Source organism: Hemibagrus wyckioides, linkage group LG11 (genome assembly GCF_019097595.1).
Source record: "Hemibagrus wyckioides isolate EC202008001 linkage group LG11, SWU_Hwy_1.0, whole genome shotgun sequence".
NCBI classification, from domain to species: domain Eukaryota; kingdom Metazoa; phylum Chordata; class Actinopteri; order Siluriformes; family Bagridae; genus Hemibagrus; species Hemibagrus wyckioides.
In genome coordinates, this window is record NC_080720.1 from 4,479,745 (window position 1) to 4,495,917 (window position 16,173).

At 40.3% G+C, this 16,173-nt stretch overlaps 2 protein-coding genes across 3 annotated transcripts; both read left to right on the forward strand.

Moving 5' to 3' along the window:
• The first annotated feature begins 948 nt into the window (after window positions 1-948).
• On the forward strand, window positions 949-6,517 carry LOC131361964 (CMRF35-like molecule 2). Its single transcript, XM_058403628.1, has 5 exons — window positions 949-1,083; window positions 1,177-1,497; window positions 2,650-2,754; window positions 4,566-4,621; window positions 4,761-6,517. Exons 1-5 carry the CDS (start codon window positions 1,044-1,046, stop codon window positions 5,016-5,018), a joined length of 780 nt encoding a protein of 259 aa, XP_058259611.1. The 5' UTR covers window positions 949-1,043; the 3' UTR covers window positions 5,019-6,517.
• A 1,001-nt stretch (window positions 6,518-7,518) lies between these two features.
• LOC131361961 (polymeric immunoglobulin receptor-like) lies at window positions 7,519-11,481 on the forward strand. Of its 2 annotated transcripts, none has more exons than XM_058403622.1 (6): window positions 7,519-7,658; window positions 7,752-8,072; window positions 9,017-9,358; window positions 9,703-9,807; window positions 10,464-10,519; window positions 10,625-11,481. In XM_058403622.1, the coding sequence occupies exons 1-6, from the start codon at window positions 7,619-7,621 to the stop codon at window positions 10,793-10,795; spliced, it is 1,035 nt and encodes a 344-aa protein (XP_058259605.1). In that variant the 5' UTR covers window positions 7,519-7,618; the 3' UTR covers window positions 10,796-11,481. The 2 variants fall into 2 exon arrangements, with proteins under 2 accessions (XP_058259605.1, XP_058259606.1); XM_058403623.1 differs by having other exon boundaries at window positions 10,467-10,519; window positions 10,625-11,480.
• The last annotated feature ends 4,692 nt before the right edge of the window (window positions 11,482-16,173 follow it).

Sequence of the window (16,173 nt, forward strand, 5' to 3'; positions counted from 1 at the left end):
ACCAGAATCCAGAGCCTATCTCAGGAAGGATGTGCACAATGCAGAAGAATTCACACCTATAGGGGCTTTTCAGCATAGCCAACCCAACCACCAGCATTTATTTAGAAGTTGGAGGGAAACCAGAGAACCCAGAGGAAACCTAGTCACACACATGGAGAACAAGAATCAATGCCACACAGACAAAAGCCTGAACTGATGACCCTAGAGCTGTGCATGTTATCTACTGCAGCCTGGACATCTGATCATGGATACAAGGTTTATTTCAGTTGCTGGTGAGTTTGTAGAGACATAAAGACACACTGCATTACCTTTTTTTTGGACATTAAAGAGGCGTATTTGCATTTATCTGTGTATTTGTGCTTCTTCCTGTGATTTATCAAAAGTATAACGATCAGCCAGTATTTCTGATGTTCCACACAGACAAAATAGATACTGCATTGAGTTGCATCTATACTGCTATAAATCATACACAAGATTCAATCAGTTAATGTAATTAATTAACTAACTACACTTTTCACATGTACCAGTTTCAACCTTGATACCAACACATCCTTCATCATCATCATCATCATCATCATCTGACCTTATCTGACCAGATGCACATCAACCACATGACTGTGATGAATCTGATCCATTCTGAATGATCAGCATACACACTGCTTTATGAAGTCACAAAAGATGGACAGTAGTGAGATGGAAAAACCAGTCAGAATAGACACAGTCCAGTATCAGTACAGTGAGTGGATAATGATCACCAATCTCAAACACTCCTACACCTTCATATGATTGTTTACAAATGGTAACTAATGAGAGGATATTGCGCTGATGTAATTCACACATATTTCACACACACTTCCTGTACAGCTCTTCTTCACACAGACAGAAGGGGAAGTGGACACAGCATCATTTCTATTTAAAACACAGATAAAGACATGACACATTCACAGAGCAGGACAGAGACAGTAACAGCGTGTAACAGAACAGGAGCTTTAATATCTTTCTGAAGTGGAGTTGGTGTGGAGATCTGTGAGAGTGAACTCAGGATGAAGATCCTCCTCATCTTCACCCTCTGTCTGATCTCAGGTAAAGAAATGCACTTCAAAATAATCCTCACTATCAGCAGCAGTGTTACATGAAGGAAGGTTTTGATCAGAAGGATGTTTGGTGTTTTGTTAGATGGAAGAGCCTCCAAGCAAGTAACAGGATCTTCAGGAGGAGGAGTCCTTATCAAGTGCAAGTATGGTACAAAAGTCAGAGAAAGTCCAAAATATTTCTGTAAGGGTCCAAAGAGAGACTGTTCTGAACAAATAAAGACAGCAGTTAAAAACGAGTGGGTAAATTCAGGAAGATTCTCACTGTTTGATAACACCACATCAGCAGAGTTCTGGGTGATGATCAGAGCGCTCACTGTACAGGACACTGGGACGTACCACTGTGGAGTTTATATATCTAATAGGAATGACATTCACACATCGGTGGAACTGAAGGTAAATGAAGGTGAGTCTCCCACCACTGCCTTCTGTTTATCTTCACAAAGCTCATTAGCAGACATACAAAATATCAAGTAATCATACTTCATTACTATCTTTAAATAATATTTTCCATTATTTTTTATTCTTTACATTTTATTTCAGGACTAATAGTGAGATCAGAATTTGATCTGTATTTTTCATTTGCAGGGCTGAGAAAACAATCAGTGCAAATTCAGTTTATTTCCTGACAATAATTGAAATATCCAATCAAATCCTAAACAATCTCTGCATCTACCTATTGAACTCACATGTTTCCTGTTAATCCGTAATCTGATTTACGTCTGTAATTGATTTAAGTTCATTCACAGCTTCTCTCTGCAAGGTTTCGTTATTCCAGTGTGAGTTTTTGAGCTGTGGGTTTTTTTATATTTGTATTTTCTTGACTATATTTTGATTCTGATTGTCCTGCAAACAGAACATTCTTAGGTATGTTTAGATAGCTGATTATGGAGAACACTGGAACAAACAGATGTGGTGGTGTTGTGTTTAGTGTTGCTGTCCATCCATCCATCCATCCATCCATCTCCTGTAAGCATTTTATCCTGGTCATTGTCACACTGATCCAAAGCCTGTTCCAGGAAGGCTCTGCAGGAGAATCCATGCCTTGTGGCATTTTATCACAGTCAATCCACCTACCAGAATTTTTGATAAGTGGGAGGGAAATCAGAGAACCCAGAGGAAACCCAAACACACATGCAGAACATGTACAACTCCACCCAGATAGAAATCTAAACTGATTACCTTGGAGCTGTGAATGTTCTCTACCAGACCACCAGATTAAGAAACGTGCAAAAAATAATCACATTTCAGTTCAAGAATATCTGTAGGTTTGCAAATGTTCAAATGTAGTGTTAAATATCCAAATTGTTATGTGAAGGTTATTTTCTAGGCGGCTACACAGGCAGTATAAATACACTACCTTATGTTTTGATTGGTTGTGATTTGCAGACCAGTCCAACAAGAAGTTCATCAGTGAGACTGTCCATGTAGGTGGAGATTTGACTGCCCGCTGTAAATACCCAGAATCCCTCAGGAGCGACCCCAAGTTTTTCTGCAAGAGGCCTTATGAATGATCAGCATGTAGATTAAAGTGACTGTCTGTTTGTTTCTCTTCCAGGATTTCCAGCTTCCACTGTGATCACTGTGTCTGTAATTCTGCTGCTGCTTCTGATTGGAATCATAATCCTAATTCTGACTCTGCAAAACAGATGCAAGATGCGAGGTACTCACACACAAACTAAATACATGATGAAATGATTAACACCAACATGTGTGGGTGGGGGCAGTATATTTGCTGCACTATACTCTAAAGACTTTCATCAAAGATTAATGCATGAATAAACAAATTATTCATGGTTGAATCTCCATCTAGATTTTTTTTTTCTGTAAAGAAATATTTTCTGCAGTACTTGCTATTTGCCAGATCTATTTAAAATATTATGGTGCAGTCTCTCTGTCTCTCTCTCTCTCTCTCTCTCTCTCTCTCTCTCTTTCTGTAGCTTGTATTTGCAACCAACAAAATTCAAGTAAAAAAACAAATAGAAACATTTTAGAAAAAAAAAGAAAAAGCAGACAATAACCTTACCTTGCATAAATAAGTAGGATAAATATCTTATGCTTTATTAAGGCACATTTTGCTTGGAATACAACACTCAAACCTTTCGGCTAACAGTCTACCAATATAGCACGTCTTTAGTTTTTTGTTCATTTCATGGTGAGACGATCTCCTCTTCACAGTCATCATCAAATCTTTGCACAGGTTTTTGATATGATTTAGATCTGGGGTCTGTTTGGACCATTCCAAAACATAAATCTTCTTCTCCTAAAGCCATTCATTTGGACTTGGATTTGGGCTTTGGTTTGTTATTGTGCTCCATGATTCCCTCTATAGCCTCAGTCTCAGCTGAAGAGAAGCAGCCCTATAGCATGATGCTGCCACCAACATGCTTCGCTGTGGGTTTAATGGTCTTTGGTTGGTCCTCTTTTTACCTGAAACATTTCTTTTAGAAATGCCTGAAAGGTTCTGCATTGGTCACATCAGACCATAAAACATTGTAGCATTCTGTATTATACACAGTACTGAACTTGGGGTCATTTAGGAAGGCTTGATGGTTTTTTTCCCTGAGAAAGAACTACCATCTAGCCACCCTCCCCTGCAGCCAAAACATGTGAAGAATATTAGAGTTTGGTGTCAAATACAGGCATTGACCAGTACTTGCCAGATATTTCCTCAGCTCCTTATTACCGTAGGTCTCTCGGCAGCTTCACCGGTAAGTTTTTGTTTTGTCCTTTTATCAATTTAAGAGAGACATCCTGTTCTTGGTGATGTCACTGATGAGGACATTCATGGTGTTACATGGTACATCAAACGTTTTTGACAGTGAGATCCAGGTCATGATGTTTAAGCTGTTTGAGAACAATCACTTCAGTAGTCAGATAAAAGCAAAAATCTGTAAAAAAAAAAAAATCCCACAAAAAAACAGTTGATCTTTATTTGGGGGTTAATTAGAATAATTTCATTTATGACAGCTGGGTGAGAATTATTGTAATATCCCTGAGTTAGTGAGGGGTGGAATGAGGACACGGGAGGCAGACGGGGTCAAACTCAACCAAAGAGATTTAATTTACTGTCACTTTTCAGCGTTTTAATCAAACACACATACTCGTGCACACACAGCTCAGCATCATGTTTTCCTCTCTCCCTCCATTCACACGCTCTTCTCCCTTTTATTTCTACTTGAGTCCACTGGAAGAGAGAGCAAATCATAGAGCGATTTGTCACAGGTGTGTGAAACTCACGGCTTGTTCCGGCTGGCTCTGCCCTCCATTCATAAACCAGCACTCAGCCATGTCTCCACTTTCACTTTTATTTTTAAACATGAGTTTGAATGTGACGGCTGTTAAATCACATTATAGTGGACAAAGGGGTGTGTAAATGAACTACATCCAATGTCATAATAAAATTCAACATACAATATAACAATAATTATTACTGATTATGTGTCTTTTTTTTGTTTGTTTGTTTGTTTTCAGCAGGCACAGATATTATTGGCTTGCGTTCTGTCCAAAATTCAGGAAATGACCAGGGGGTAATTGCCTTCAATTTTGTGTGTGTGTGTGTGTGTGTGTGTGCGTGTGCATGTGCATTCGGTACTATAACATACTCTCTTTCAAAAAAGAAAAGGTGAAAACATTTATATTTTTGTTTCTGTTCTTCTATGCTCTCAGGTTCCTCTTGATGTTCATGAATATGAGGAGATTAAAGACACCACATGCCTATCTGCCTCAAACACTAAAATTTTCACAGTTTACGCTACTGCTCAACTACCCACAATCCCCTCTGTTCATCACACTGCTTATGCAAAGATGGAGTTACCCACAAACCCAAGTGATTCTGCTGTTTACTCTACTGCTCAACGTCCCACAATCCCCTCTGACCAGAACATCTACTACAAAGCTCAGTTACCCACAAATCTCTCGGCTTAGGAAAGGTCTGAATTGTGTAACAGTGAGTTTTCTCTCCAACGCCACCAGCTCTAATGATACAGTTCTACAGATTAAGGAAGATGTTTCTATTGAATATACTTCAGTTTGTCAGGTTACTTCATCTGTTTAGTTTACTTTCATTAGGGCTACAGTTATGTTGTGCTGGAAATCTACTCATTTATTCAGTTACTTTTTCTGCTCCTCCCTGCTTCTTTTCCATCAGCAATTACTGTAATATAGCCGACTAACCATTTTTTAAATATGCAGTAAAGAAAAGGATTTGTTTAAAAGGATTCGCTCCCATAGTTTGCAACCTGTGCTAATTTGCATGGTAAAAAAATAGAGGTTTAAAGCTGAATTACCTGATCACTGGTCAGCTGTTAGTCTCAGGTCCAGTTTAATGCTGGAGACTGTTGTTTCACTTTGTTAGGGTGATGAGAACTTTGCCTTTTGTTCACATTTCAACAGCCCAAATGTGTCAGATGGTATGTGACAGAGCCCTGTGAGGCAGCCAAAATCCTGCAGGTAACATTAAAGATCAGTCACAGTCACTGGATGAATGTCTGATCCTGGTGCTAAGGGAAGTGGTGGCTCAAGGCCACTCGAGGTCACTGATCAGAAGGGTGGGGTTCAAGCCCTGGTACTGCCAAGCTGCCACTGTTGGGTCAACCATGATACAAGAGCATGTCTCTTAACTCTCACTGCTTCAGAGGTGCTGTATTATGGCTGACCCTGTGCTCTGACCCTAGCTTCCGCTGTTGGGTTAAGCGAAGTAAGAATTTCACTGTGCTGAAATATATATATGACAAATAAAGGCTTCTTCTTTTATTTTATGCTTCCTGAAGATGTTTCTCCACATGTTTCTATAGCACTGTATTCATGTGCATCAGACTGAGGAAGGTAATACCAACATGTGAGCTATTGTAACTCAGACACTGACCTGATTTCCTGTCAGACTGACATTACACATAGGCCTTGCTCTTATTTTATATAATTAGAACATACAGCCTTCCACTTTGGTTGAAGGGTGAAAATGTGGAGTATTTTGTAAATAAAATGATAGGAAAAAGTTATGAACTATTCATTTCTTTTCTGATGAAATTATATTCTGTCCTTCTTTAGAGAAAGTAAACTTTAAACTTCATGCAACATGTTTTGATATGAACTTGATTGCATTAGCTTAGTTTTTTTTTTTTATGCTTGCATTAGCTACTTTCCCCTGCAAAGATGTGGATAAAACGTCTCACAAGCAGAGTGTAGACCCTGATGTTAGAGTGTAATGAAGCGTGTCTCACTGCTCAGTGCTCGACTGACCGAAACCTTTTTTTAATGATCATGCTCACTCAGTGCTCATACCAGCTGTTCTCCAGCTCTCTATTTCCTAGTAGAAACATTCTGGAAACATCTAAAGAAGCACGTTTGTGTACATTATTAGTCTGGTAACTGATTTTATATTATTGATGTTAAATTAATTATGCACTGTTTAGTTGTGATCTTATGACCAGAGTGTTATATAATAAATATATGTGTTCATGTGTGTTTTTGTGTGTTCATGTGTGTTTATGTGTGCTTGGTGTAAATAGAACAACTCTCCTGGGAGCTGGAGAAAAATGTCAACTCTTTTTTTTATTAAGAATAAACATGTCTGTAACGTAAAGAAGAAACCTCCTAGATTGTAGGTGTAGGTGAAGAAAGGAAGGTATAAATTCATAAAACATGTAGAATTATGGCAAAGAAATACAGAAAGGACAGAAAGGAAGGAAGGAAGGAAGGAAGGAAGGAAGGAAGGAAATTCATTAAACATCTCCTACAGGTGCAGTAGAATTATGGCAAAGAAAGACAGACAGTGCACATGATGTTGTTTCTAAGTAGCAGAGAAGTTATCAAATGACTCATTTATTTAAACCTTTACACATAAAAATGATATGCAAAAAATTAATACTTGACTAAAGTCTCCTCTAGTTGCCAGTAAACTGTCTTGTTTATTTACAGTGATTAGCAGATGCCCTAATCTACAACGAGTTACAGAAGCACCTTGCAGAGCTACAGATACAATATAGATATAGATACAAATACAGATACAGATACAGAAAGTGTCATTGTGTTACACCCCTTGTGTTCACAGACAGACAGCAGGGAAGTTGGTGTAAAGGAAGATGATCTCAGATCTTCAGAATAAGTGATTATGTGGAGGTGTTTTCCCAAAGCAGCACCACTATCTTCTGCTATTCCAAGTCCTAATCTCTCATTATATCCATCCATGGTGAATCTCAAACTCTCATACACCTCCATATGAATGTTTACACATGATGACTCAAGGCTTACTTTTGTGTTTTGTGTGAACTTCTGCATTCCACTGATGCAATTCTGTATTGTACTTCTGTATTGTGCTTATGTGATTCAAAACACATTTCACAAACACTTATTATAGAGCTCTTTCTCTATAATGGGGAAGTGGATACAAGATCATTTCCATTTAAAACACAGACGATGACACGACACAGAGCAGGACAGAGACAGTAACAGTGTGTAACAGAACAGGAGCTTTAATATCTTTCTGAAGTGGAGTTGGTGTGGAGATCGGTGAGAGTGAACTCAGGATGAAGATCCTCCTCATCTTCACCCTCTGTCTGATCTCAGGTAAAGAAATGCACTTCAAAATAATCCTCACTATCAGCAGCAGTGTTACATGAAGGAAGGTTTTGATCAGATGGATATTTGGTGTTTTGTTAGATGGAGGAGCCTCCAAGCAAGTAACAGGATATTCAGGAGGAGGAGTCCTTATCAAGTGCAAGTATGGTGCAAAAGTCAAAAGAAGTCCAAAATATGTCTGTAAGGGTCCAAAGAGAGACTGTTCTGAACAAATAAAGACAGCAGTTAAAAACGAGTGGGTAAATTCAGGAAGATTCTCACTGTTTGATGACACCAAATCATCAGTGTTCTGGGTGATGATCAGAGCGCTCACTGTACAGGACACTGGGACGTACCACTGTGGAGTTTATATATCTAATGGGAATGACATTCACACATCGGTGGAACTGAAGGTAAATGAAGGTGAGTCTCCCACCACTGCCTTCTGTTTATCTTCACAAAGCTCTAGTGTCATTAGCAGACATACAAAATAACAAGTAATCATACTTCATCACTGTCCTTAAATAATATTTTCCATTATTTTTTATTCTTTACATTTTATTTCAGGACTAATAGTGAGATCAGAATTTGATCTGTATTTTTCATTTGAAGGGCTGAGAAAACAATCAGTGCAAATTCAGTTTATTTCCTGACAATAATTGAAATATCCAATCAAATCCTAAACAATCTCTGCATCTACCTATTGAACTCACATGTTTCCTGTTAATCCGTAATCTGATTTACGTCTGTAATTGATTTAAGTTCATTCACAGCTTCTCTTTGCAAGGTTTCGTTATTCCAGTGTGTGTTTGTGAGCTGTGGGGTTTTTTATATTTGTGTTTTTTTTGGCTATATTTTGATTCTGATTGTCCTGCAAACAGAACATTCTTAGGTATGTTTATCAGATAGCTGATTATGGATTATGTTACATTTAGTTTTGCTTTCCACCCATCCATCCAACCATCCATCCATCCATACATACATACATACATCTCCTGCAAGCATTTTATCCTGGTCATTGTCATGCTGATCCAGAGCCTTTTCCAGGAAGGCTCTGCAGGAGAATTCACGCCTAGGGGCAATTTATCATAGTCAATCCACCTACCAGCATTTTTGATAAGTGGGAGGGAAATCAGAGAACCCAGAGGAAACTGATGACCTTGGAACTGTGAATGTTCTCTCCCAGACCACCAGATTAAGAAACATACAAAAAAATAATCACATATCAGTACAAGAACATCTGTAGCTTTGCAAATGGTCAAATGTAGTATAAAATATCCAAATTATTATGTGAAGGTTATTTTCTAGGCGACTACACAGGCAGTATAACTACACTACCATATGTTCTGATTGGTTGTGATTTGCAGATCAGTCCTACAAGAAGTTCATCCATAAGACTGTCCATGTAGGTGGAGATTTGAATGTCAGCTGTAAATACCCAGAATCCCTCAGGAGTAATCCCAAGTTTTTCTGCAAGAGGCTTCAAAATGGTGCGTGTTCTTACAAAGACTCTGTTAATGAAAATAAAAAATATGTAAATAAGGGGAAATTCTCCCTGTATGATGACAGAGCAAAACAAATCTTCAGTGTGAGTATTAGAGATGTAACTGAGCAGGACTCTGGTGAATACTGGTGTGGAGCTGAAGCAGCCTGGACATCTGGTCGTGGATACAAGGTTTATTTCACACGGATCAACCTGACAGTTACTGGTGAGTTTGTAGAGTCATGGAGTCACACTGCATTAATATTTTTAGTGCATTAATGTTTTTGTTAATTAAAGATTCAGTGCACATCCACTTTTTGCTGCTCTAGATCCACGTGTCACAGGTTTAATTTCAATACCTGTACAACCTTCATCATTAACATCACCATCACTACCATCATCATCATCAACACCACCATCATAATCACCAACACAACCCTCATCATCATCATCATCATCTTACCTTACTCCATCTTCTCCTCCTCATAAGTCTAACTATATGACAGATGAATCTGATCCCTTATGAAATATCAGCATGTAGGTTAAAGAGACTGTTTGTTTCTCTTTCAGGATTTCCAGCTTCCACTGTGATCACTGTGTCTGTAATTCTGCTGCTGTTTCTGATTGGAATCATAATCCTCACTGTGGCTTTACAAAAGAGATGCAGGATACAAGGTACACACACACACACACACACACACAAAACACAAAACTCATGTTAAAAATTAAATGTTCAGGTTTATCATTAGGTATTACAGTAATGTGTTGCTGCCTTACTGCTCATATTTGTGAAATATGAAATTGTGAATGAGTTTGTGTGTGTGTGTGAAGTTATATGAATATGACTGATTAATGAGTAGATCACAAAGTCTGTTTAATTGATATTGTTATAAATTCACAAAAAAATATTTCCTTTGTCATACTTTCTTAAAACCCAAGTCATAGCTTATAATTCACGTATTAATTTAAAGTAGTCTTTATTATTCAGTGATTATAATCTACTTTTATAGCAACTGTATACATTTATACGAGTCATGATAAAATCTCACGAAAACTAAAAATAAAATAAATAAATAAATAAATTATATGAGTCATGATCAAATCTAATGAGAGTGTGTGTGTGCCCTGCGATGGGTTGGCACTCCGTCCAGGGTGTATCCTGCCTTGATGCCCGATGACGCCTGAGATAGGCACAGGCTCCCCATGACCCGAGTATAGATCGGATAAGCGGTGCAGACAATGAAATGAAATGAAAAAATGATAAAATCTCACAAAAACTAAAAATAAATACAGGCACAATAACTACTGCTGATTTGACTACTTTTTTTCAGCAGGAACAGCTTCTGTTGGCAGGCATTCTGACCAAACCTTAGGAAATGACCAGGGGGTAATTATCTTCATCAGTGTGTGTGTTCGGTTGCACATGAAAAGGTAGAAATGAGAAAATGTGAGTGTGTGTATAAATATAAATTCTATTTCTCTATGATTTCAGGTGTCTCTTGCTCTGTGTGACTATGAGGAGATGAAATATGCTGAACATCTGATTTACACAACAGTGATTTTTTACAGCAGTGCCACCAGCTCTAATGATGCAGCTCCAAGCATTAAGGATGAGGTGTTGTGTGACTATACTTCAGTCACTTACACTGCTGTATGTGGATAGATTATAGGATCATGATTAATGCTCCAAGCATGTGATACTGGATCTCTACTATTTTGTTCAGATATCATTTCTTCTTCTTCTTCTTCCCTCTAAACCTAAATGTGCCAATATATTTGTTACATGTAGAACCAGTAAACTGTCTTAATAAGAACTAAGTGAATAGAGTAAGGGTAATTGTGTATTTTGGACAAAATGTTGGATTTTCTATATTCTTTAGAAAGCTCCAAGTCCATAGTTTCTCTCCGCTCTTAGCTAACTGTCATGATTGCATTATTGCACTGTATGTCAGTCCTTAACTCTTAACTTTGATTAGGTCTAGCTAATAGCAGTGTTGTATCAGTATTATGTTAATCATCAGAAAACATAATTTATTATCATTTATTTCTTGCCAGGACTTCAACTGTGAATGTCATTGTCGCACTGCTACACTGTAGAATTAGCGTCTTTGAAGCCCAAGGCAACGTAAAGTAGGAGCTAATTTGTATAACTTTGAGCTCTTGTAACTGTCTATTAACAAGATGCATAATGTTTTGTTATAAAAGAATAAGTGTTGATTTTTGTGAGAGAAATGTGTTCCCTGCTTGACCATGTTGTTGTTCAGTACTATGTTGTTGTTATCTAGACTCCAACCCGATTAACACTATCCTAGCAGTTCTGTGTCTGTCCATTAAATCTGTGTTTGTGCTGTAAGTGTGACTTTGCCAATAAAAGAACAAGTGCATTGTTTTAACAATGATTTCTGGACAATTTTTGCTGACACTACACACTACCATATGAGGTCAGGAGGGTGAGTAATGTAAGTCTGGACCAGGCTTCTTCTAAATGGAGTGCATTGAGTACGATAGTGATACTCTTATTTCTATTGTTATACAATGTGCTCACAATTTGACATTTTTAACCCTGGATCCAAGCTGGCCGAGTGAGATCCTGAGGGAGAACAAAGGATGCGACCCAAAGTGGCGGCCCCAAGGGAAACAAGCCGGCGTCAGGAACAGGCTGAGAGCCCATGCACACCGCACACCTCTGCCTAGCATTCTGCTCGCCAACGTCCAGTCGATGGAGAACAATGAGCTCGATGACCTCAGCGTTACCGAACCACGCCATCCAGCCGGCTGAGTTCTTCTCAGTTCACCGCATGGACAGAACATTGGAATCGGGGAAGTCAAGGGGAGGCGGCGTGTGTTTAAAGGTGAACAGCAGCTGGTGCAACAGCGCGAGCATTGTTCCTGGAACTATTGACCATCAAATGTCGTCCTTTTTACCTTCCTCGGGAGTTTACATCGGTCATAGTCAGCGCATTATATTCCACCTCAAGCGGACATGGACACTGCTTTATGCGAGCTGCATGAAGCACTCACACAGCACCAGACTCACCGGGACCGGGACAGCACCAACCTCAAATGCACAGCGCCAAACTTTTATCAGCACATCAGCTGCCCCACCAGGGGTGAAAGGACACTGGACCACTGCTACACTACAGTTAAAGACGGCTACAAGGCACAATCTCACCCACCGTTTGGGAAGTCTGACCACGCCGCCATCTTCCTCATGCCAAGATATAAACAAAGGCTCAAGCAGGAAGTTCCGGCTCAGAGGGAGGTCTCACGCTGGATGGACCAATCAGTGGCCGCTCTACAGGACGCTCTGGATGACACAGACTGGGACATGTTCCGGCGCAGCTCTGATGACATCGATGTGTTTACTGAAGCGGTTGTGGGATTCATTGGGAAACTAGCAGATGATACTGTGCAGAAAACCACCATCAGAACGTTTCCCAATCAGAAGCCATGGGTGGATAAGACCATCCGCGACGCTCTGAGATCTCGCACCGCTGCCTACAACACGGGACTTGCGTCGGTGACATGACCTCATTCAAGGCTGCGTCATACCACGTGCGGAAAGCGGTGAAGGAGGCGAAGCAGCGCTACGGGAGAAAACTAGAGTCACAGCTCCAACAGAGTGACTCTAGGGGCCTGTGGCAGGGATTAAGGACAATAACGGACTATAAAGCCCCAACATCCAGTATGATGAATGCGGAAGTGTCTCTGGCAGACGAGCTGAACACCTTCTATGCTCACTTCGATGCTGCAGCTAACAATGCTAAAGCTAATGCTAATGGCTGTAGACAGGAAGAGAATGGCAACACCAATGCATTCATCATCTCTGAGCATGATGTGAGGAGAGCCTTCAGGAGAGTGTACACCAGGAAAGCAGCAGGACCAGACGGAATCTCAGGTCGAATTCTCAGAGCCTGCACTGACAAGCTAGCACCTGTGTTCGCAGACATATTCAACCTCTCCTTAACCCAGTTGGCAATCCCCACGTGCTTCAAAGAGTGCATCATTGTTCCTGTCCCAAAGAAACCCCATCCTGCTTCCCTCAATGACAACCGCCCTGTAGCCCTGACCTCAGTAGTGATGAAGTGCTTTGAACGGCTGGTCAGAGACTTCATCATCGCTTCACTACCAGACACACTGGATCCATTACAGTTCCCGTACTGCCCGAACCGCTCAACCGACGATGCCATTTCCCACCTCCTTCACACATCACTCACTCACCTGGACATTAGAAAGGGGAATTATGTTAGAATGCTGTTTGCTTACAGTTCAGCGTTTAACACTATAATCCCCTTCACACTCACCACCAAGCTGGAGCACCTGGGACTCAGCCCATCTCTTTGTCAGTGGATCTCCAATTTCCTAACTGGCAGACCACAGGCAGTAAGGATGGGCAGACATGTCTCAGCCTCACTCACCCTCAGCACTGGAGCCCCCCAGGGTTGTGTTCTGAGCCCCCTGCTGTATTCTTTGTACACATATGACCACTACCAACACCACCAACATCATCAAGTTTGCTGACGACACCGTTGTAGTTGGATTGATCTCCGACAACAATGAGACAGCATACCTGGAGGAGATTAAGACTCTGGAGGACTGGTGCCAGAGGAACAACCTCCACCTTAACATCAGCAAGACTAAGGAGCTGATAGTGGACTTCAGCAGAAAGCAGAAGAGGAACTACCAGACCCCTGTGATCAACAACAGCCCAGTGGAGAGAGTGGACAGCTTCAGATACCTCGGTGTTCACATCACGCAGGATCTGTCATGGTTCTGTCACATCAACACCATGGTGAAGAAGGCCCGACAGCATCTCTTCCACCTCAGACGCTTGAGAGACTTTAGACTGCCTGCTAAGGTGCTAAGGAACTTTTATTCCTGCACCATAGAGAACATCCATAGAGAAACATCACCACCTGGTTCGGGAACAGCACCATGCAGGACAGACAAGCCCTTCAGAGGGTGGTGCAATCAGCTGAGCGCATCATCCATACCAAGCTCCTTGACCTGCACTCGATCTACAACAAGCGGTGCTGGACTAAGGCCAGGAAGATCGTGAAGGACCTCAGCCATCCCAACAATGGACTTTTCTCTCTGTTGAGGTCTGGGAAGCGCCTCCGCTCTCTGAAGGCTGACACTGAGAGACTGAGGAGAAGCTTCTTCCCACAGGCTATACAGTCTCTCAATCAGAACCTCACATAGGACTCAACTGATTAGACCTACTATGCTCCTACACACATGTTGGAACTCCAATTAACCACACCCGACATTTGCACATTACAGGACTGTGGCACACAATAAACACACAAATGTACATCTGCACATTTGCACATTTCAAGACTGTGCACACAGTACAACACATAACATACATGTTGCACAGTCTGCTCCCGTTTACATACAAAGAGGACTTATGCACATCTGCACTTTAAAGATGGACAATACCATTGCTCTCATCACCTTATTCCACTTTGTGACCACCCTGTACTGCTGCTGTCTGCACCTTGGACACCTTGGACACTATTGCACACTACACACTGCACTTTATATAATTTTGCAAAATTTTGTACTGCTGCTGTCTGCACCTTGGACACTACTGCACTACACACTATTCACTTTATATAATTTTATATAATTTTGCATAACATAGTTGTATTTTACACTTCCTATATACATATTCTATTTTATATACATATTCTATATACATATATACCATACCTTACTTTATTTATATTTATTATATTTTATTCTATTTTATTTTTTACTTACTGTGAACTTGTTTTTATATTTTATATTTTGTATTTTTTAGTATAATTCATATTCTCTTATTTTATATTTCGTATTTTTATATTTTATCCTTGTCGTTTGTTCTGTCATTCCTTTTCCTTTTCATTTTTCATTTTTTAAATTTTTTTTTGGCAACAAATCCATCATGGTTTGATGCTTTGGGAACAGTTCTGAGAGGCTGGTGTGAAAACACTCCAAATCTATTGGCCAGCTCTGGGTCAGATGCCATAGCAGTGCATGTCAACAAGACCATAAAAGGGCATCTACCTCACGGCATTCCCAGATTCAAACTTGACAGAAGACGTTTCAGGCATGCCCTTGTGACAAAGTGACACAGCATCTCCTTCCCTTCTCAGGTAACCGTATCACATATGTAACCTGAGACATTCCATTTGAGAGAATTTAACTCTTTTACTTCTTTTGCCTAGAACAGGCCAGGGAGAGAGATCACTGGTGCGCAAAGATTTGGCAGATAAACCGCCAGGCTTTCCCACTTCTCGAATCATCTTACTCAGACCCTCCACAAGGGGGCCTGCCCTCAGGGACCTGTGCTTGGCAGGGATGGGAGGTCTTCTTTTTAGACACCTTCAAGGAGCTTGTTCGCAGACATCTTCTAAACTGTTTGGCAGCCAATACAGCCATAATTTGTACAAAATATACAGACAATCCACACTACAGACAAACAACTTCCTTAAGATAAAAAAGGTGAGGATTCCGTGATGTATATGCCCTTTAATGGTCTTGTTGCTGCACCATGCTACATCACATGATCCCGTGTTGGCCAGTAGAATTGGCATATTTCCACTCATGCTTCAGTCACTGGTCTCGTGGAGGAATTCTAATAGCGTCAAGAATCAAAATAACTTTTATTGCCAAATACTGTGGGTTTCTGTGTACAAGGAATTTGTCTTGGTGGACTGGTGCACAGAAACAAAGAAGGAAGCATAAATTATAAGCTATGAAAAATTAACTGTACATTAGTGTAGGAAGGGCAAAATGCTTACAGTTTGAAGTAAGAGGTATAGTATAGCAGTCTGCGTGTTAATGTAATGTACATGAAACAGCAAAATTGGGGTTTTCTGTTAATGTCCAGTGAAGCAGATAAGAGACCATGGTTGGTCCTGGATAAGGTAGATGGAAAGAATCTGTTTTCGTGGTGTGAAATTTTTGTCTTGATGGACTACAGCCTCCTGCAGAGTGTAGAACCTTGGAAAGATTATGAACAGGGTTAGAGGGCTCAGCTTCAATCTTAAATGC

Coding starts and splice junctions, on each gene's coding strand:
- LOC131361964 (XM_058403628.1), top strand. CDS start 1,044: ATGAAGATCCTCCTCATCTTCACCCTCTGTCTGATCTCAG. Junction 1,084..1,176: donor CACCCTCTGTCTGATCTCAG/GTAAAGAAATGC, acceptor GTGTTTTGTTAG/ATGGAAGAGCCTCCAAGCAA. Junction 2,755..4,565: donor AAACAGATGCAAGATGCGAG/GTACTCACACAC, acceptor GTTTGTTTTCAG/CAGGCACAGATATTATTGGC.
- LOC131361961 (XM_058403622.1), top strand. CDS start 7,619: ATGAAGATCCTCCTCATCTTCACCCTCTGTCTGATCTCAG. Junction 9,359..9,702: donor GATCAACCTGACAGTTACTG/GTGAGTTTGTAG, acceptor TTTCTCTTTCAG/GATTTCCAGCTTCCACTGTG. Junction 9,808..10,463: donor AAAGAGATGCAGGATACAAG/GTACACACACAC, acceptor ACTTTTTTTCAG/CAGGAACAGCTTCTGTTGGC.